This window comes from Hemiscyllium ocellatum, chromosome 3 (assembly GCF_020745735.1).
Source record: "Hemiscyllium ocellatum isolate sHemOce1 chromosome 3, sHemOce1.pat.X.cur, whole genome shotgun sequence".
Taxonomy (NCBI): domain Eukaryota; kingdom Metazoa; phylum Chordata; class Chondrichthyes; order Orectolobiformes; family Hemiscylliidae; genus Hemiscyllium; species Hemiscyllium ocellatum.
In genome coordinates, this window is record NC_083403.1 from 3,678,300 (window position 1) to 3,700,103 (window position 21,804).

Sequence of the window (21,804 nt, forward strand, 5' to 3'; positions counted from 1 at the left end):
GAAGATTTTCATCAGCTTTTCACATATGGAATGAAGAATTGGGGTAAGGATGTTGAGGAAAAGTAGACAATGGGAGACACTGTATGATATTCTCCGCAAGTGATGTCAACCCACATGCCAGTTCCTCAAGGAACAACAGGAGTTTCTGCTGGCGTATGGGTACGTGGGGGATATGTGGAGAAGCTGAGTATATAACATTGGGGAGAATGGACAGAAAGTGAGGATGTGAATTAGGGATATGGGGATAAGGTGGGGTTGGGGGATAAGGTAGATTTGGGGGATATGGGATGAGGTGGGATTCGGGGATAAGGTGTTGTTGGGGGATATAAGATGAGGTGGGATTCTGGGGATATTGGGAGAAGGTGGGATGGGGATTTGGGGATAAGGTGAGGCTGGGATTATGAGGAGTAGATGGGATTTGAGGGATACAGGGAATAGGTGTGTTTGGGGGATGTAATTGAGGATGGGATATATGGGGAGTAAGTGTGGTTGGGAGAATATAGAGAGTAAGTGGGGATGGGAAACAGCAGAAATGAGGATAGGGAATATGGAGAGTTGGTGAATGGGCAGGTAAGGGTGGGGATATGGGGATTGAGTGAGGTTGGGGATGTGGGGAGTAGGTGAGGATGGGGATATGGGGATTGGTGACTGGGGGGTATGGGCAGCAGGTGAGGGTAGTGATATGGCGAGTAGGTACGAGTGGGGGATATGTGGATTTGGTGGGGTTGGAGGATATAGGCAGCAGGTGAGGGTGGGGATATTTTGTAGAATTCTCTTCACTTTACTGGAAAGCATTGGAGGTTGGATCATTGAATTTATTCATGTAAGATTTGATAGGTTTTTAATAGACAACTGATTCAATTGCTACAGAGAGCTGAGGCCACAGTCACATCAGTCATGATCTTACTGAATGATGGAACTGGGTTGAAGGATCAAATTGACTCTTCTTGCTCCTATGTGCCTATATGAGCTGGAATGTAGATGTGTTGGTGATATGAGAATCTTTTTGAAAGGACTGAAACGGTCTCCCTAAGGTTTACTTAACGATGTCCTGAAAGATCTTCTCTCCATGATGAGTTATTACTGTATTTCATTACCTAGGAGATACAATAACCTGTGATTCGGTTTTTGTGATTTTCCCTAATGGTGGTAGTTTCTCCAGAGATGCTTCCAAGTTATTCCAGTCTCCAGCTATCGTCTCCTCCTCCTCCACATCCACATCCTAGTGAGGAATCACAAATACAAATTATCAACAAAGCAATTTCTGTAGGTTATCATCAGGTACTATTTCAATGATCCATGTAACATAGATCATACCATCTACAACTGCACAACACCCATAATTGCATCCAAGTGTACACGCAGGAGGAAAATGACTTCTCCTGGCTTCTCGGAAACAGTGTCTCAACCACCTATCATACACTGGGAAACACCAGCCCTGTTATCAATCATAGTGTGGAGAACCAGTCCTTTCATTCATCACAATCTGTGTAATTTAGGCTCTGTTATCCATTATCGACACCAGCCACGCAACGGGCATCTCCAACAAGACAGAAGCTAACTATTGTCCCTTGACATTCGACGGCAATGCCATTACAAATGCCCACCATCATATACATGAGCATGGATTGAGGATTAACTAACCAACAGAAGACAGACAGTTGGGCTAAGGGGGCATTTTCAGGATAGCAATCTGTATCTAGTGGAGTGGCACAGGGACCAGTGCTGGGGCCACAATTATTTCCAATAGATACTAATGATTTGGATGGTGAAAGTGAATGCACTATCACTAAGTTTCAGGATGACACAAAGACAGGTGGTGAGGATGACAGAAAGAGTCTATAGAGGTGTAGAAACTGGCTAACTGAGTGGGCAAAAACTTGGTAGATGGAAAATAATGTGGAGAAATCTGAGGTGATGTACTTTGGCAGGAAGAATAGAGGAGCTGAATATTATTTAAGCTGTTTTGTTAATTAGCCGCAGGAGCAGGCTGCTAGAGTTCTCTCTGCTGTTAAATTGAAAACATCAACAGAGAGTTTTTCTCTTAGAAATCAGAAGTGGTAGGTTGTTTCTATCAGTGTTTCTTTCTACTGGATTGGAGAGAGACAGTGCGTGAGAATAATTACTGTTTTGCTGCAGTGCATTTTACCAAAGAATGTGGTTAGGGGATGCTGCCTAGAATAGAATCATAGAATCCCTACGGTATGGAAACAGGCTCTTTGCCCCAACAAGTCCACACTGACCCTCCGAAGAGTAACCCACCCAAACCCATTTCCCTACTCCATTATCCTATATTTACCCCTGAACAATGCACTTAACCTACACATCCCTGAACATTATGGGCAATTCAGCATGGCCAATTCACCTGACCTGCACATCTTTGGATCTTGGGAGGAAACTGGAGCACCTGGAGGAAACCCACACAGACATGGGGAGATTGTACAACCTCCGCACAGGCAACTGCCTGAGGCAGAAATCAAAGCTGGGTCCCTGGCACTGTGAGGACAGTGCTAACCACTGAGCCACCGCGCCACCCTGGATTATTGCACCAGTTATAGAGACATACAGACATAGAGTTATAGAGCACGGAAACAGGCCCTTCAATCCAAATTGTCCATGCCAACCAAATTTCCCAAACTAAGCTAGTTTCCATATCTGGGTTTGGCCCATATCCCTCTCAACTTTTCCTATCCATGTACCTATCTAAATGTATTCTAAATGTTACAACTGTATCTGCATCTACAACTTCCTCTGGCAGTTCAGTCCACACATGAACCACCCTTTGTGTGAAAAGGTTGCACCCAGGTCTGTTTTAAATCTTTCCCGTCACATCTTAAAAATATGCCTCCTGGTTTTAAACTCTCCTACTCTGGGGAAAAGACCTTTGTTATTCACCTTATCTATTCCCCTCTCGATTTTATAAACATCTGTAAGGTCACCCCTCAACCTCCTCAAGTTCCAATGAAATAATTTCCAGTCCACCCAGTTCCTCCTTATAACTCAAATCCTCAATCACGCCAACATTCTGATAAATCTTTTCTGAACCCTCTCTAATTTAACAAAATCCATCTCACAGCAGGGTGATCAGAACAGTACACAGTATTCTAAAAGTGGCCTCACCAACGTCCTGCACAACCTCAACATGACGTCCCTATACTCAATGTTCTGAGCAATGAGGGCAAGCGTGCTCTACACCGCCTTCACTACCCTGTCTACCCTTGATGCAACTTTCACAGAACTATGTACCTAAACCCCTAGATCTCTGTCCAACAACACTATCCAGGGCCCAAACATTAATTGGAAAGTTCTGTCCTTATTTGTTTTACCAAAATACCTCACATTTATCCAAATTAAACTCCATCTACCACTCCTCAGCCCATTGGCCCATTTGGTAAATATCCCTTTGTAATCCTCAATAATCTTCTTCACTGTCAACTATACCATCAATGTTGGTGTCATCCGCAAACTTTCTAACCATGCCCCTAAATTCTCATCCAAATCATTTAATTAAATGATGGAGAACAGTGGACCCTGCATCAATTCCTGTGCAACATCGGTGGTCACAGGCAACTTTTTGAAAATAACCAGTCCAAGAAACAATCCTCCACCATCACCCTCTTCATTAAAGAAATACATTGTTTTGTTAAGCAAGTCAATAGAGTAAAGATATACTGATGCTGAGTTTTGTTGCATTTTAATTGAATTGTAAGAATGAAGTGTGTTTTAATAATAGCTTAGTGGTGGACCAATCGAATCGCATCTGCAACACATCACCTGACACTTGCCTTTAACATAAAATTAAAGTCAGGGTCTAGACTACCTCCATAATATATTTTGCTCTGATCTCTGACACTGGTAGCTCAATGTTCCAGGATTTAGATGTTTCAGGTCTGATAGAGAGGGATATAGAGTCATAGAGATGTACAGTACGGAGACAGACCCTTCGGTTCAACCCTTCCATGTCGACCAGATATCCCAACCCAATCTATTCCCACTTACCAGCACCCGGCCCATATCCCTCCAAACCCTTCCTATTCATATACCCATCCAAATGTCTTTTAAATGTTGCAATTGTACCAGCCTCCACCACTTCCTGTGGCAACTCATTCTGCACATGTACCTTCCTCTGAGTGAAAAGTTGCCCCTTAGCTATCTTTTATATGCTTCACCTCCCACCCTACACCTATGCCCTCTAGTTCCCCTGCCCTAGGGAAAAGATTTTGTGTATTTACCCTATCCATGCCCTCCTGATTTTGTAAACCTCTATAAGGTCACCCCTCAGCCTCCGACACTCCAGGGAAAACAGCCCCAGCCTGTTCAGCTCTCCCTATAGCTCAAACCCTCTAACCCTGGCAACATCCTTATAAATCTTTTCTGAACCCTTTCAAGTTTCACAACATCTTTCCGATAGGAAGGAGACCAGAACTGCATGCAATATTCCAACAGTGACCTAACCAATGTCCTGTACAGCTGCAACACGACCTTCCAATTCTTGTATTCAGTACTCTGACCAATAAAGGAAAACATACCAAACACCTTCTTCACTATCCTATCTACCTGCGACTCCACTTTCAAGGAGCTATGAACCTGCACTCCAAGGTCTCTTGTTCCGCAACTAATATATAAAGGAAATTATATAAAAGCAATATATAAAAGGGGTGGGGGAGTTGCATTACTGATTAGGGAGAATGTCAGAGCTGTACTGAGGGAGGATATACTGAAGGGCTCATCCACCGAGGCTATCGCGGTAGATTCCAGGAACAAGAAAAGTGCAATCACCTTGATGGGGTTATACCAAAGGCAGCGGGAGATAGAAGAACAACTATGTAAGCAGGTCATGGAAAGATGTAAAAACAACAGGGTTATTGTAATGGGTGGCTTTAACTTCCCCCATATTGACTGGGACTCCCTTAGTGCCGGGGGCTTAAGCAGGCCAGAATTTGTTGGGTGAGTCCAGGGGGAATTCTTGAAACAATACGTAGATAGTCCAATGAGGGAAGGGGCTGTATTGCACTTACTTTTGGGAAATGACTCTGGCCACGTAAACAATGTTTCAGTGGAGGACCATTTTGGGAACAGTGATCATAGTTCTCTAAGTTTTAAGATAGTTATGGAAAAGGAAAAGACTAATCCTCAGGTAAAATTGCTAAATTAGGGGAAGGCTAACTACAACAGAATTAGGCAGGAATTGGAGAAATTATAGGGGGTTGCTGTTTGATGGAAAATCCATTCTGACATGTGGGAGTCTTTTAAATACAAGTTGATCAGAGTTCAGGACGAGGGTGTACCTGTGAGAATGAAAGGTAAGGACAACAAGATTCAGGAACCTTGAATGACAAGACATATTGAAAGATTAGTCAAAAAGAAAAAGGAGGCATACATAAGATTTAGGAAATTGAAATCAGACAAAGTCCTTGAGGAATAGAACATAAGCAGATAATAACTTGGAGGACTAGAAGAGGCCATGAAATATAATATTAGGCAAGTAAGACTAAGGAGAATACCAAGACATTTTGTTGCATATTAGAAGCAACAGGGTAATTGGAGAAAGGGCAGGTCCATTCGTGTGTGTGTGTGTGCGTGTGTGTGTGTGTGTGTGTGTGTGTGTGTTGGGGGGCAGGGGGTGTTGGGGATTTATGCATGGATTCAGAGGAAGTGTGGGAGATCCTTAATCAGTACCTTGCATAAGTAATAACAAAAGAGGAGATGGACGATGGTAAGATTAGGGGGGAGTCTGTTGATGCTCTGGGGTAAATAGATATCAAGAGGGAGGAAGGGTTAAATTCCTTGCTGAGAAGGGCACTGATTGTCACTGGCTATTCTGCTGTTTCCTTTCTTCCTGGTGATGGAAACTGAATAAAGATTTGTACACGTGTATCTTTTACTGTGTCTCACACCTGCACACACACAACATGGGTGCTGGGGAAAATATAAACACTACTGCAGTTAGGCAGTAGTGCAGGCAATAAATAAAAAGAAAAAAGAATATATATATATATATAACCAGGAGATTTAGAATCTCCTCAGTTTGGGGGATGGACTGAAAAAAGATAGAAAAAAAAGGAAAAGAAAATTAAATAGCTTGAAAAGCCTTCAGCAGCTAAGTTCCCAGAGACTGATGGGATCTATCAGGGTGATGAAGAATGCATTTGGCACACTTGCCTTCAATTATAATAATGTTGAAGAAAGGAGCTCACGTTGCTGCTGTACAGGACGCTGGTGTGGCCTCTTCTGGAATACTGTGGACAGTTCTGGTTGCCCTACTATAGGAAGGCTATAACTAACTGGAGAAGGTTCAGAAAAGATTTACCAGGATGTTAATGGGATTGGAAAGTTTGAGTTAGAAGGTGAGGCTGAATAGGCTGAGGTATTTTTCCCTGGAGTGTCAGAGACTCAGGGGTGACCTTACAAAGGTGTACAAAATCATGAGGGGCATTGATAGGTTGAATAGCCAAGGTGTTTTCATTAGGTCAGGGGAGTCCAAAACTAAACAACACAGGTTTACAGTGCAAGGGGAAAGATTTAAAAGAGACCTGAGGGGTAACAATTTCACATAGAAGGTGGTGCATGTATGGAATGAGCTGTCAAAGGAAGTGGTGGAGGCTGGTACAATTACAACATTTAAAAGGCATCTGGATGTGCATATGAATACAAAGGGTTTAGAGAGAAAAGGGCCAAATGCTGGCAAATGGGGCTAGGTTAGATCGGGATATCTGGTCAGCACAGATGAGTTGGACCAAAGAGTTTGTTTCCATGCTGTATGACTCTAAGACTTTATGATAAATACAGCAAGGGAAAAGCTTGCTAGGTCTAGACAGAGACCTTTGCATCCTCTTTAGCCACTAGTGAGGTCCCAGAAGACTGCAAAACAGCCAATGTTGTTCCTTTGTTTACAAAGGGCAACAAGGTAATCCAGGAAATTAAAAGCAGGTAACCTTCCAAGAGTGGTAGAGAAATTATTGGAGAAGATTCTTAGGGACAGGATTTACTCACATTTGGAGAAGAATGGACTTCTTAGGGATAGTCAGCATGGATTTGTATGGGAAAAGAATGGCCTCACAAATTGGGTGGACCTTTTCAAGGAAGTGACAAAGATGATTGATGAGGGTAAGGCAATGGATGTTGTCCACATGGACTTTACTAAAGCATTTGAAAGGTCCCTCATGGTAGGCTGGCCCAGAAGATTAAGACACAGGGGATCCTGGTGAGTTGTACAGTTGGATAGAAATTTGGCTTGGTCATAGAAGACAGAGGATAGTTATGGAGGGTGTTTTCCTGCTGGATGTCTGTGACCATGAGTGTTCTACAAAGATCAGTGTTGGAATATCTATTGTTTGTAATCTATAAATGATTTGTATAAAATGTCAGTGGTTTGATTAGTAAGTTTGCAGATGGCACAAAAAATTGATGGAGTTGTGGATAGAACATAGAACATAGAAAAATACAGCGCAGTACAGGCCCTTTGGCCCTTGATGTTGCGCCGATCCAAGCCCACCTAACCTACACTAGCCCACTAACCTCCATATGTCTATCCAATGCCTGTTTAAATGCCCATAAAGAGGGAGAGTCAACCACTGTTACTGGTAGGGCATTCCATGAACTCACGATTCACTGAGTAAAGAATCTACCCCTAACATCTGTCCTATACCTACCACCCCTTAATTTAAAGCTATGCTAATATCTGACTCCATATGTGGAAAAAGGTTCTCATGGTCAACCCTATCTAAACCCCTAATCATCTTGTACACCTCTATCAAGTCACCCCTAAACCTTCTTTTCTCCAATGAGAACAGCCCCAAGTGCCTCAGCCTTTTCTCATACAGAGGACAGTGTGGAAGATTGTCAAAGGATACAACAGGATATAGATCAGTTGGAAAGCTGGATGGAAAAATGGCAAATGGGATTTATTCTGCACAACTGTGAGCTGATGCATTGTGGGAGGTCAAATGTAACAGGAAAGTATAGAGCAATGATAGGACCCTTAGGAGCACTGATATACAGAGGGATCTTAGGGCGCAAGTCTATGGCTCCCTGAAAGTGACAACGCATGTGGATAAGGTGGTAAAGAAGGTGTGTGGCATGCCTGCCTTCGCCAACTGGGGCGTTGGGTGTAAAAGTTGGCAAGTCACGTTGCAGCTGTACAAGACTTTAGTCAGGCCATGTTTGGAGCATTGTGTGCAGTTCTGGTTGGCACATTACAGGAAGGATGTGGAGAATTTAAAGAGGGTACAGAAGAGGTTTACCAGGATCTTGCTTGGATTGGAGTGTCTTAGCTATCAAGAGAGATTGGACAAACTTATATTTTTTTCACTCGAGGTTTGGAGGTTTCAGGGTGACCAGATAGAATTATATGGAATTTTAACAGGCATGGATACGATGGATAGTTTTTTCTCCAGTGTGGAAATATCAAATATTAGGGGACAAAGGTTTAAAGTGAGAGGGGAAATGTTTAAAAGAGATGTGTGAGGCAAGTTTTTCTATGGAGGGGGTGATAGGTGCCGAGAAAACACTACCAAGGCAGGTGGTAGAAGCAGACTCATTGGCAATATTTAAGAGGCATTTAGACAGACACATGAAGAGGCAGAAAATAGTAGAGTATGGACTGCCTGCAGACAGATGGGATGAGTTTAGATTGGCATCATGGTTGGTACAGACATAGTGAGCTGAAGGGCCTGTTCCTGCGCTGCACTGTTCTATGTTGTATGTTTTTAAACTGCTTTTGAATAAAACAAATAAAGACTAGAGGAGGATGAATAAAGAAACATATAACACAATACAAAACCCATTTATATCCCTGACAGAGGAAAGCTCCACTTCACAGGAACAAGAGAAACGGACAATTAAAGAGATATGGCACAGTATAAAACTAAAAAAAAGCGCAGCCAGAAATGCAAAAAAAAACACAGATACTGCTGAATGAGAAAGATCTGCAGGAGGCCACAAAGCAGCTTATAAGAAATATGAAAAGGGATTCTCAAAGAAAACTTATAAGGGACTTCGAAATCAATAAGACAAAATGTTTATAGTTTGAAAAAGAGTGGGTGGTCAGGAGCAATGTTGCTCCATTAAGTGTGGACATTGTCAATGAGCATGGGGGAAATAGCAGACTGACTGATTTTCCACCCACCTCTCTAAACAGTGAGTGCAGGAGCTCATTTCTTCTTCTTGTTACACTATTGAAGGTGAGCTGCTCCCTGTCAGTCGTCAGGGAATGCTGCAGCCATTTAGCAACATCCTTTTCTTGCCATGGAAAGTATCAATTCAGAGGGTCATTCTCAAATTGCAAAACTGGCTGCAATAACTGATTGGCACTGCTCTCAGCCAATTCCCAAGTGTCCTTCTGCCCGTTGTTAAAGTGGAAATGATTGCACTCCAGTATCTGCAGCAGGTTGAGGGACAGAAGATTCAGGATTGAATGTGCGAACATGTCAATTGCACTCGGACAGTGTACTCACCAGGGATATAGTTTCGGTGGTTGCCTCCTCCGGCAGACTAGCACTGCTCAAGGTCTTGCTCTCTGCTGAACAGAGTTCTGCCTGCAGGGGAACACCAGAGAGGAGGACAAAAAATGCCCCATTAGAAGTATAAATGCGAACCACAGTATTTCCGACACTGCAGCTAGTCTACAATGACAAGATCACGATGGATTGGTAAAAAGGAACATATCCCAGTTTAATGCAAAGATATACGCTTTGGACACAACAAAGTATACTCCAGCCTTTGCCATGATGACAGTCAAGTATTTCTGCTGAGAGTTCTGCCACAGGACAAAGGGGGAAGCAGGCGAGTGGTAGCCAGTGTAACCAAATGGAGTTATATAATCATATAGAAATGCTAACCGAGACGATAAAAGGTCAAAGGTTTCAGTAAGGCTGATCAAATTATGAATGAGAAAGCTCCATTCTTAAATTACATACAAATGGACAAGATTCCATCACTGAGATGAGACTGACTGGGCTGTGATACAGGACCATTAGTTATACAGAGACTGACTGGGCTGTGAGACAGGACCATCAGTTATATAGAGACTGACCGGGCTGTGATACAGGACTATCAGTTATACAGAGACTGACTGGGCTGTGATACAGGACCATCAGTTATACACAGACTGACAGGGCTGTGAGACAGGAACATCAGTTGTACACAGATTGACTGGGCTATGAGACAGGAACATCAGTTGTACATAGACAGACTGGGCTGTGAGTGTGGACTATCAGTTATATAGAGACTGACTGGGCTGTGAGACAGGACCATCAGTTATACAGAGACTGACTGGGCGGTGATACAAGACCATCAGTTATACACAGACTGACAGGGCTGTGAGACAGGAACATCAGTTGTACATAGACTGACTGGGCTGTGAGTGTGGACCATCAGTTATATAGAGACTGACTGGGCTGTGAGACAGGACCATCAGTTATACAGAGACTGACAGGGCTGTGAGACAGGACCGTCGGTTATATAGAGACTGACTGGGCTGTGAGACAGGACCATCAGTTATATAGATACTGACCGGGCTGTGATACAGGACCATCAGTTATACAGAGACTGACTGGGCTGTGATACAGGACCATCAGTTATACACAGACTGACAGGGCTGTGAGACAGGAACATCAGTTGTACACAGATTGACTGGGCTATGAGACAGGAACATCAGTTGTACATAAACTGACTGGGCTGTGAGTGTGGACCATCAGTTATATAGAGACTGACTGGGCTGTGAGACAGGACCATCAGTTATATAGAGACTGACTGGGCTGTGAGTGTGGACCATCAGTTATATCGAGACTGACTGGGCTGTGAGACAGGACCATCAGTTATATAGGGACTGACTGGGCTGTGAGACAGGACCATCAGTTATATCGAGATTGACTGGGCGGTGATACAGGACCATCAGTTATATAGATACTGACTGGGCTGTGATACAGGACCATCAGTTATACAGAGACTGACTGGGCTGTGAGACAGGACCATCAGTTATATAGAGACTGACTGGGCTGTGAGACAGGACCATCAGTTATATAGGGACTGACTGGGCTGTGAGACAGGACCATCAGTTATATCGAGATTGACTGGGCGGTGATACAGGACCATCAGTTATATAGATACTGACTGGGCTGTGAGAGAGGACCGTCAGTTATACAGAGACTGACTGGGCTGTGAGACAGGACCATCAGTTATATCGAGATTGACTGGGCGGTGATTCAGGACCATCAGTTATATAGATACTGACTGGGCTGTGAGAGAGGACCGTCAGTTATATAGAGACTGACTGGGCTGTGAGACAGGAACATCAGTTGTACATAGACTGACTGGGCTGTGAGACAGGACCATCAGTTATACAGAGACTGACTGGGCTATGAGACAGGAACATCAGTTATATAGATACTGACTGGGCTGTGAGACAGGACCGTCAGTTATGTAGAGACTGACTGGGCTGTGAGACAGGAACATCAGTTATATAGAGACTGACTGGGCTATGAGACAGGAACATCAGTTGTACATAGACTGACTGGGCTGTGAGTGTGGACCATCAGTTATGTAGAGACTGACTGGGCGGTGATACAGGAATATCAGTTATACAGAGACTGACTGGGCTGTGAGACAGGAACATCAGTTATATAGAGACTGACTGGGCGGGGATACAGGAACATCAGTAATATCGAGACTGACTCAGTGGGCTGAGAGAGCTATTTCGAGGCAGGCTGACTGAGCTAAGAGAGTTATACAGAGAGAGCAACTCACTGAACTTGGCTGTTCCCGTGTTTGGCTCCTGTGATTGAGCAGGCTGACAATCTCAGTCTGGGAACTGGAATGTGACATTCCTTCAAAGAATGGTCTGGAACAGCAATAATAAATTGTTTTTCACATTTTATTTTAAAGTAATATAATGATACAAGCAAGCACTGAGATGTGTCCAGGGCTACATTTTCACAAAGATGTGATGGCTAAAATGAACTTCATGTTAGTTCTGACATCTGTGAGATAGAGTTATAGAGAGAGATGTACAGCATGGAAACAGACCCCTTGGTCCAACCTGTCCATGCTGACCAGATATCCCAACCCAATCTAGTCCCACTGCCAACACCCACTCCTTATCCCTCCAAACCCTTCCTATTCATATACCCATCCAGATGCCTTTTAAATGTTGCAATTCTTCCAGCCTCCAGCACATCCTCTGATAGTTCATTCCATACACATACCACCCTCTGTGTGAAAAAGTTGCCCCTTAGGTCTCTTTTATATCTTTTCCCTCTCACCCTAAACCTATGCCCTCTAGTTCTGGACTCCCCCACCCCAGGGAAAAGACTTGGTGTATTTATCCCTCATGCCCCTTCGTGATTTTATAAACCTCTATAAGATCACCCCTCAGCCTCCGACGCTCCCAGGAAAACAGCCCTAGCCTATTCAATCTCTCCTTGCAGCTCAAATCCTCCAACCCTGGCAGCATCCTTGTAAATCTTTTCTGAACCCTTTCAAGTTTGGCAACATCTTTCAGATAGGAAGGAGACTAGAATTGCACGCAATATTCCAACAGTGGCCTAACCAATGTCCTGTACAGCCGTAACATGACCTCCCAACTCCTGTACTCAATACTCTGACCAATAAAGGAAAGCATACCAAACGCCTTCTTCACTATCCTATCTACCTGCAACTCCACTTTTAAGGAGCTATGAACCTGCATTCCAAGGTCTCTTTGTTCAGCAACACTCCCTAGGACCTTACCATTAAGCGTATAAGTCCTACTAAGATTTGTTTTCCCAAAATGCAGAATTAAGAGAAAATCTATAAGTAAGAGTTTGTCAATGATCATGTATCCATTGTTGGGGAAAACATATTTGTTCACTGATGTCCTTCAGGGGAGGCAACTGCCATCCTGATCTGGCCTGGTCTACATGTGACTCCAGACCCACAACAAGCTGCTTGGCTCTCAACTGCCTCTGGGCAATTAGGAATGGGAAATAAATGCTGACCTGTGCCTTCATCTCATGACTACAAACATATTGATTTTGTTTAAATTTTCGATGATAAGGAGGGAGAGTACATCAGGTTAGTGTAGTTGATGAGTGAGCATGGATTTCATAATTCCAGATTCCAGCAAACGCAGTAATTTGCTTTTATAGTTTTATGGATTTCATAATGACTGACAATTTGAACATCAGAAATCTCCAAACTTACAGAATCAAACAGAGTGGTCACATGATTTTAAACTGGATCAGGAAAAGGAAACAAACAGAAGTGTTAAACAGACTAGGTGCTCTTGGGTTAATCCCTTCAAATCCCACCCTGAAGTCCCGTTTGATTCACTGATGTCCCCGAGGAATGGGAATCTGCGTTTTTACCCGGGTGAATCCAGCCTCTCAGGGTCGTGGTTGATAATAAAGTCTCAGACCCATTGTTCACGCAATGCAACAGTTTATTTGAGCTTAAAATTTGTTTGTTAATTTCCCCTGTATGGCTGAGTGATCTTAATAATACGAGGAAAGAACTTTCCCTCTTCTGTGTACTGGCTTACAACTTTCATGGTGGGGGGGGCGCAGGGATGGTGGTCTGACTTTGGAGCTGCGTCTTATCTTGTTTTTCATAAGCACTTTGTTTAACCCAAAGCACTTTGCAACCAGTTAAAGAGTTTCTGAATTGTAATCACAGCTGTCATCACTCCCAGTATTATACTGTCAGAGGTGTCTGTTTTGCAGGATATGTTTTACTCTGGTTGCAATAAGAATTCCCAAGGTAATATTCCAGGATGAGCAGGGGAGTTGATGTGCCTGTTAATTATATCCTGACCATCACTAAAACTGATTATACGGTTGTTATCTCTGTCCTGTCTGTACAAGCCTGCTGTGTGTAAACTGGCTGATGTTTTTCCTACATCACTATAGTAACTACAGGTCAAAATGTAATTCATTGCCTGCAAAGTGTTTTGGAACCTCTTAAGATTGTGTACGATAGTCTTAAGCAGCATTTTGAGCTAATCTTATTTTCTTTATTTTCCTTTAGTGTTGCACTGATGGAAGAGACTGTCAGTTCAAATCACATCATTACTAATTACAGCTGAGGCTGGAACAGTGCACTGTCACCGTAGTCCTGTGACTCAGGGGGTCACTACATCAAACAAGAACACCCGTTCCAGTTATATACATGACCAGTTTAATCCCTTATCTATTCTCAGGAGTTAAATAAAAACATTTATCCACTACGTTTCTGAATAACCACAATTATTGCTTTATTATTAACTCACAACTCATTTAAAGGAGATACAAGAATGAGATGACATACACAGTCAGTAGATGGGAGAAATATTTATCCCTCTCAATATCCTCCAAAATATACAAGTCAGAATAGGGCCATCAGTTAGAAAACAGGTTTCTTTGCAAAGATTAACTTTCTGAGAATAAAACTTTCCAACAATGGAATTTGCATTTGAAGGCAGAAGGCTGAAGTGAAGGATGTTTCACTACCAGTTACCCTTACGTCGTAGCACGTGTAAGCAGCTTATTAATCACGCACAATTACATCAGAGACATAGGCTGAAAATTGTAATAGGAGTAGGCCATTCAGCCCTTTGAATCTGCTGATCATCCAATTCAGTCTCCTGTTCCTGTTTTCTCCCATACCCTTTGATCACTTTATATCCTACTCATACAGACATAGAGTCACAGAGGTGTACAGCACGGAAACAGACCCTTCGGTCCAACTCGTCCATGCTGACCAGATAGCCCAACTCAATCTAGTCCCATTTGCCAGCACCTGGTCCTTATCCCTCTCAACCCTTCCTATTCATATACCCATCCAGATGCCTTTTATATGCTGCAATTCAACCAGGCTCCACCACTTCCTCTGGCAGCTCATTCCATACTCACACCACCCTTTGTGTGAAAAAGTTGCCTATTACATCTTTCCCCTTTCACTCTAAATCTAAGCCCACTAGTTCTGGACTCCCCCACCCCAGGAAAAACACCTTGTCTACTTACCCTATCAATGCCTCCCCATGATTTTATAAACCTCAATAAGGTCACCCCTCAGCCTCTGATGCTCCAGGGAAAATAGCCCCAGCCTATTCAACCTCTCCTTGTAGCTCAAATCCTCCAATCCTCTTGGAAAACAATGTTTGGGCTCAACCAATTTTTGTGGCAGAGAATTCCTCAGGCTCAACACTCTCTGGGTGAAGAAATTTCTCCTCGTCTCTGTCCTAAATGGTGTACCCCTGATTTTACATCATTGGATACATCCTTCCTGCATTTACCTGGGAAAGTCCTGTTAGAATTTCACAGGTTACTATAGGAGCCTACCCTCATTCTGCTAAGTTCCAGTGAAAAAGTCCTGAACAATCTAGTCTTTTTTCATATGTCAATCCTTCCCAGGAATCATTCTGGTAAATTTCCATTGCCCTCCCTCCACAGTCTTCCCCAAATAAGGAAACCAAAACTGCAGGTCCCTCTGTCCCTGAAAACTCTTTCAAGCAGTGTCGATAAACTATTTTGCGTCTCCATATCCATTCTGCCAAAATGTAACATGCCACATTTGTCTTGGGTGATGTCAAGCTTCTTGAGTCTTGTTGGAGCTGCCCCCATCCAGGCAAGTGGGTTATTCCATCATACTCCTGACTTATGTCTTGTAGATGGTGGACAGGCTTTAGGGAGTCAGGAGGTGAGTTACTCACTGCAGGATTCCCAGCCTCTGACCAGCTCTTGTAGCTGCTATATTTTTACGGTGAGTCCAACTGAGCTTCTGGTCAGTGATAAATCCCAGGATATTGATAATGGAGGATTCAGTGATGGTCATGCCACTGAATTTCAAGGGGTGGTGATTAGAATCTTTGTGGTTGGAAATGGTCATTGCCTAATGTATGTCACATATGAGTATGTGTGAGCTGTGCATGTAATTCTGTTTATGTTTTACAAATGTACAATAATTTGTGAAGTATTATGAATCCATAATAAAACCTGGATTTATTCCACTGTAATCTCTTGTCACCAGGTCAGACGGAATCGACAGTCTCAATCTCGACAATTGGTGCGGCCTGAATATTACCTGCCACTTCTCGGTGAACTGATTAGTGCATCTTCCAAAACTTTACCAATGATCAAGAGTAGACTGATGGGGTTGGAATTGGCCGGATTGGATTTGTTCTGCTTTTTTATGTACAGGACATACCTGAGCAATTTTCTATATGGTTGGCTAGATACCAGTGTTGTAACTGTACTGGAAGAGCTTGACTAGGAAAACAGCAAGTTCTGGAGCACAGGTCTTCAGTGCTATTGCCGGAATGTTGTCATAGTGTTTGCAGTATCTAGTGCCTCCAACTGATTCTTGATATCACGTGAAGTGAATTGCATTGGATGAAGACTGCTTTCTGTGATACTGGGAGCCACTGAAGGAGGCCGAGATGGATCATCCACTCAGCATTTCTGGCTGAAGATTGCTGCTAATGCTACAGCCTTATCTTTTGTCCTGATGTACTTGGCTCTTCCAGCATTGGAGATGTGGATATTTGTGGAGCCTCCTCCTCCAGTGAGTTGTTTAACTGTCTACCCTCATTCACGACTGGATGTAGCAGGACTACAGAGCTTAGATCTGATCTGTTGGTTGTGGGAGCCCTTAGCTTTGCCTACCACTTGCTGCTTATGCTGTTTGCCGTGCAAGTAATCCTGTTTGGTGGCTTCACCAGGTTGACACCTCATCTTCAGGTATCCCTGATGCTGCTCCCAGCATGCCGTCCTGTACTCTCCATTGAACCAGAGTTGATGCTCTGGCTTGGTGGTAATGGGTGAGGGGGGGATATGCTGGGCCATGAGGTTACAGATTGTGCTGGGGGACTGTTCTGCTGCTGCTGGTGGCCCACAGTGCCTCATGGATACCCAGCCTTGAGTTACTAGAATTTTGCAGGGTTGACAGGGCTGTTTCTGCCGTTGTCTTTTCTGGTGCATAGGTCAATCCCAGGTCATCCGGCTGCTTTCATTTCTTTCAGATTTGCAGATGACAACTTCACTTAATACAACTGAGTGGCTTGCTCAGCTAATTCAGAAAACAGTTGAGAGTCAGCCACATTACAGTGGAGTCTGGAATCAGATGTAGGCCAGATGCGGTGAGGTTGGCAGATTTTCTTACCCAAAGGACATTTATTAGCCAGATGACTGTTTTCTGACAATCGACAATGGTTTCATGGTCATCAGCAGATTCTTAATTCCAGATATTTTTCATTGAATTCAAATTCCACAGTTAGCTGGGGCAGGACTTGAACCAGGCACCCCAAAACATTGTCTGAGTTTCTAGATTAAGTGTGTAGTGATAATGCCATGAAGCTATTGCCTCATTCCCTCACCTCGATCTTAAATTGGTTCCCCTCTGAGACCATGGCCTATGGTACTCGGCTCTCCCATGAAGGGAAACGTCCTCACAGGATTGACCCTGTCAAGCCCTTTAAGAATTCAATGTATTTCAATGTGATCACCTCTCATTTGTTTGAACTCCTTACTGTTTACCATTTCTCAACTTTGGTATCATCTACATATTTTGAAATTTTAGTCTGTATTCCAACATATATTTATGCACATTAAAATAAACAGCACTGACCGTTTGGGAACACTATTGTCTATAAAACAACCTATTACTATGTAAAACTCTTTTATCCAAGCTGTCATGGATTTGTTTGTCCCTTGAGCCTCAGTTTTCAAGAACACATACTTCTGCATCACTTACTTTAGTTTAGGCTTTGGTGTGCTGAGAACGCTCTCATTGTCCTCCATTTCCGGGCCACTGTCACTAGGATTGTAAACTTCCAAGCTTTCATAGAGTAAATCAAGGTCTTCCTCTGCTTCCTGGGTCTGGTCCACAGGATCAGAGTCCAGCACCTTACACACAAAACAGACCAATCACATTTTAGCTATCAGAAATCACACAGCAATGACAATCTGTCCTCTGGTTAAGCAGGACTCCACACTTGTGTCCCTTTGAGTTAGTACCGTTTCAGTTGACAGCACACACGCCTCTCAGTTCGAAGGTTGAAATCCCTGTCCAAAACATGACCTCAAAGATTGTGATGCTGGAAGAGTTCTGAAATGCCAGAGGCAGTGGCTTAAACTAGATGTTAAACAGAAGTCCTATAGATTCTGACCATCATTTTCATATTCTCCAATCTAATGTGTTTGCTGCCTAAAATAAGGTGGAGAATTGCACAAAATAATTATAAATCAATCAAACTAACCTTAGCTGCAGGCAAATTACTGAAAAAGATTCTGAGAAACAGGAGAAATCACCTTAAAGAGGCGAAGATAATCAAGGTCAGTCAATATGGATTTATCACATGGAGGGGGTGTGTCACTAACGTGGATTTATTACATGGAGGGGGTGTGTCACTAACGTGTATTTATTACATGGAGGGGGTGTGTCACTAACGTGGATTTATTACATGGAGGAGGTGTGTCACTTACATGGATTTATTACATGGAGGAGGGTGTGTCACTAACGTGAATTTATTACATGGAGGGGTGTGTCACTAACGTGGATTTATTACGTGGAGGGGGTGTGTCACTAACATGGATTTATGACATGGAGGGGGTGTGTCACTAACGTGGATTTATTACATGGAGGGGGTGTGTCACTAACATGGATTTATTACATTGAGAAGGTGTGTCACTAACGTGGATTTATTACATGGAGGGGGTGTGTCACTAACGTGGATTTATTACATTGAGAAGGTGTGTCACTAACGTGGATTTATTACATGGAGGAGGTGTGTCACTAACGTGGATTTATTACATTGAGAAGGTGTGTCACTAACGTGGATGTATTACATGGAGGGGGTGTGTCACTAACGTGGATTTATTACATGGAGAGGGTGTGTCACTAACATGGAGTTATTACATGGAGGGGGCATGCCACTAACATGGATTTATTACATGGAGGGGGTGTGTCACTAACGTGGATTTATTACATTGAGAAGGTGTGTCACTAACGTGGAGTTATTACATGGAGGGGGCGTGCCACTAACATGGATTTATTACATGGAGGGGGTGTGTCACTAATGTGGATTTATTATGTGGAGGGGGTGTGCCACTAACGTGGAGTTATTACATGGAGGGGGTGTGTCACTAACGTGGATTTATTACATGGAGGGGGTGCGCCACTAACGTGGATTTATTACATGGAGGAGGTGTGTCACTAACGTGGATTTATAACATGGAGGGGGTGTGTCACTAACGTGGATTTATTACATGTAGACAGTGTGTCACTAACGTGGATTTATTTCATGGAGGAGTTGTGTCACTAACGTGGATTTATTACATGTAGACAGTGTGTCACTAACGTGGATTTATTACATGGAGGGGAAGTGCCACTAATGTGGATTTATTACATGGAGGGGATGTGCCGCTAATGTGGATTTATTACATGGAGGGCGTGTGTCACTAACGTGGAGTTATTACATGGAGGGGGTGTTTGTCACTAAAGTGGATTTATTACATGGAGCGGGTGTGTCACTAACGTGGATTTATTACATGGAGGGGTGTGTCACTAACATGGATCTATTACATGGAGGGGTGTGTCACTAACGTGGATTTATTACATGGAGGGAGTGTGTCACTAACGTGGATTTATTACATGGAGGGGGTGTGTCACTAACGTGGATTTATTACATGGAGGGGTGTGTCACTAACATGGATTTATTACATGGAGGGGTGTGTCACTAACGTGGATTTATAACATGGAGGGGGTATGTCACTAACGTGGATTTATTACATGGAGGGGTGTGTCACTAACGTGGATTTATTACATGGAGGGAGTGTGTCACTAATGTTGATTTATTACATGGAGGGGTGTGTCACTAACATGGATTTATTACATGGAGGGGGTGTGTCACTAACGCGGATTTATTACATGGAGGGGTGTGTCACTAACATGGATTTATTACATGGAGGGGTGTGTCACTAACGTGGATTTATAACATGGAGGGGGTATGTCACTAACGTGGATTTATTACATGGAGGGGTGTGTCACTAACGTGGATTTATTACATGGAGGGAGTGTGTCACTAATGTTGATTTATTACATGGAGGGGTGTGTCACTAACATGGATTTATTACATGGAGGAGGTGTGTCACTAACGTGGATTTATTACATGGAGGGGGTGTGTCACTAGCGTGGATTTATTACATGGAGAGGGTGTGTCACTAACATGGATTTATTACATGGAGGAGGTGTGTCACTAACGTGGATTTATTACATGGAGGGGGTGTGTCACTAACGTGGATTTATTACATGGAGGAGGTGTGCCACTAACGTGGATTTATTACATGGAGGGCGTGTGCCACTAACGTGGATTAATAATGTGGAGGGGGGTGTGTCACTTACGTGGATTTATTAAATGGAGGGGGTGTGTCACTAACGTTGATTTATTACATGAAGTTGGTGTTCACTAACGTGGATTTATTAAATGGAGTGGGTGTGTCACTAACGTGGAATTATTACATGAAGTTGGTGTTCACTAACATGGATTTATTAAATGGAGTGGGTGTGTCACTAACGTGGAATTATTACATGGAGGGGGTGTGTCACTAACGTTGATTTATTACATGAAGTTGGTGTTCACTAACGTGGATTTATTACATGGAGGGGTGTGTCACTAACGTGGATTTATTACATGGAGGGGGTATGTCACTAACGTGGATTTATTAAATGGAGGGGTGTGTCACTAACGCGGATTTATTACATGGAGGGGGTGTGTCACTAACGTGGATTTATTACATGGAGGGGGTGTGTCACTTACATGGAGTTATTACATGGAGAGGGTGTGTCACTAACGTGGATTTATTACATGGAGAGGGTGTGTCACTAACGTGGATTTATTACATGGAGGGGATGTGTCACTAACGTGGATTTATTACATGGAGGGGGTGTGTCACTAACGTGGATTTATTACATGGAGGGGGTGTGTCACTTACATGGAGTTATTACATGGAGAGGGTGTGTCACTAACGTGGATTTATTACATGGAGAGGGTGTGTCACTAACATGGATTTATTACATGGAGGGGGTGTGTCACTAACATGGAGTTATTACATGGAGGGAGTGTGTCACTAACGTGGATTTATTACATGGAGAGGGTGTGTCACTAACGTGGATTTATTACATGGAGGGGGTGTGTCACTAACGTGTATTTATTACATGGAGGGGGTGTGTCACTAACGTGTATTTATTACATGGAGGGGTGTGTCACTAACGTGTATTTATTACATGGAGGGGGTGTGTCACTAACGTGTATTTATTACATGGAGGGGGTATGTCACTAACGTGTATTTATTACATGGAGGGGGTGTGTCACTAACGTGGATTTATTACATGGGGGGGTGTGTCACTAACGTGTATTTATTACATGGAGAGGGTGTGTCACAAACGTGGATTTATTACGTGGAGGGGTGTGTCACTAACATGGATTTATTACTTGGAGGGGGTGTGTCACTAACGTGTATTTATTACATGGAGGGGGTGTGTCACTAACGTGTATTTATTACATGGAGGGGGTATGTCACTAACGTGTATTTATTACATGGAGGGGGTGTGTCACTAACGTGGATTTATTACATGGAGGGGGTGTGTCACTAACGTGTATTTATTACATGGAGGGGTGTGTCACTAACATGGATTTATTACTTGGAGGGGGTGTGTCACTAACGTGTATTTATTACATGGAGGAGGTGTGTCACTAACATGGATTTATTACATGGAGGAGGTGTGTCACTAACATGGATTTATTACATGGAGGGGTGTGTCACTAACATGGATTTATTACATGGAGGGGGTGTG

General features: G+C 43.2%; 1 protein-coding gene across 6 annotated transcripts in view; it reads right to left on the reverse strand.

Annotated features, from left to right (window-relative positions):
- The window catches only part of LOC132836138 (phosphofurin acidic cluster sorting protein 2-like), a 481,204-nt gene that overhangs the window by 123,747 nt on the left and 335,653 nt on the right, over window positions 1–21,804 (reverse strand). For all 6 annotated transcript variants that reach the window (XR_009647339.1, XR_009647338.1, XM_060855477.1 and 3 more), the window contains 4 exons: window positions 17,704–17,855; window positions 11,746–11,839; window positions 9,456–9,536; window positions 1,098–1,222 (listed from right to left, as the gene is read on the reverse strand). Coding sequence is in view for 4 of the 6 variants with exons in the window: in XM_060855477.1 (XP_060711460.1) it covers window positions 1,098–1,222; window positions 9,456–9,536; window positions 11,746–11,839; window positions 17,704–17,855 (452 nt within the window). In the remaining 2 variants the exon portion in view is untranslated. The remainder of the gene's footprint in view (window positions 1–1,097; window positions 1,223–9,455; window positions 9,537–11,745; window positions 11,840–17,703; window positions 17,856–21,804) is intronic.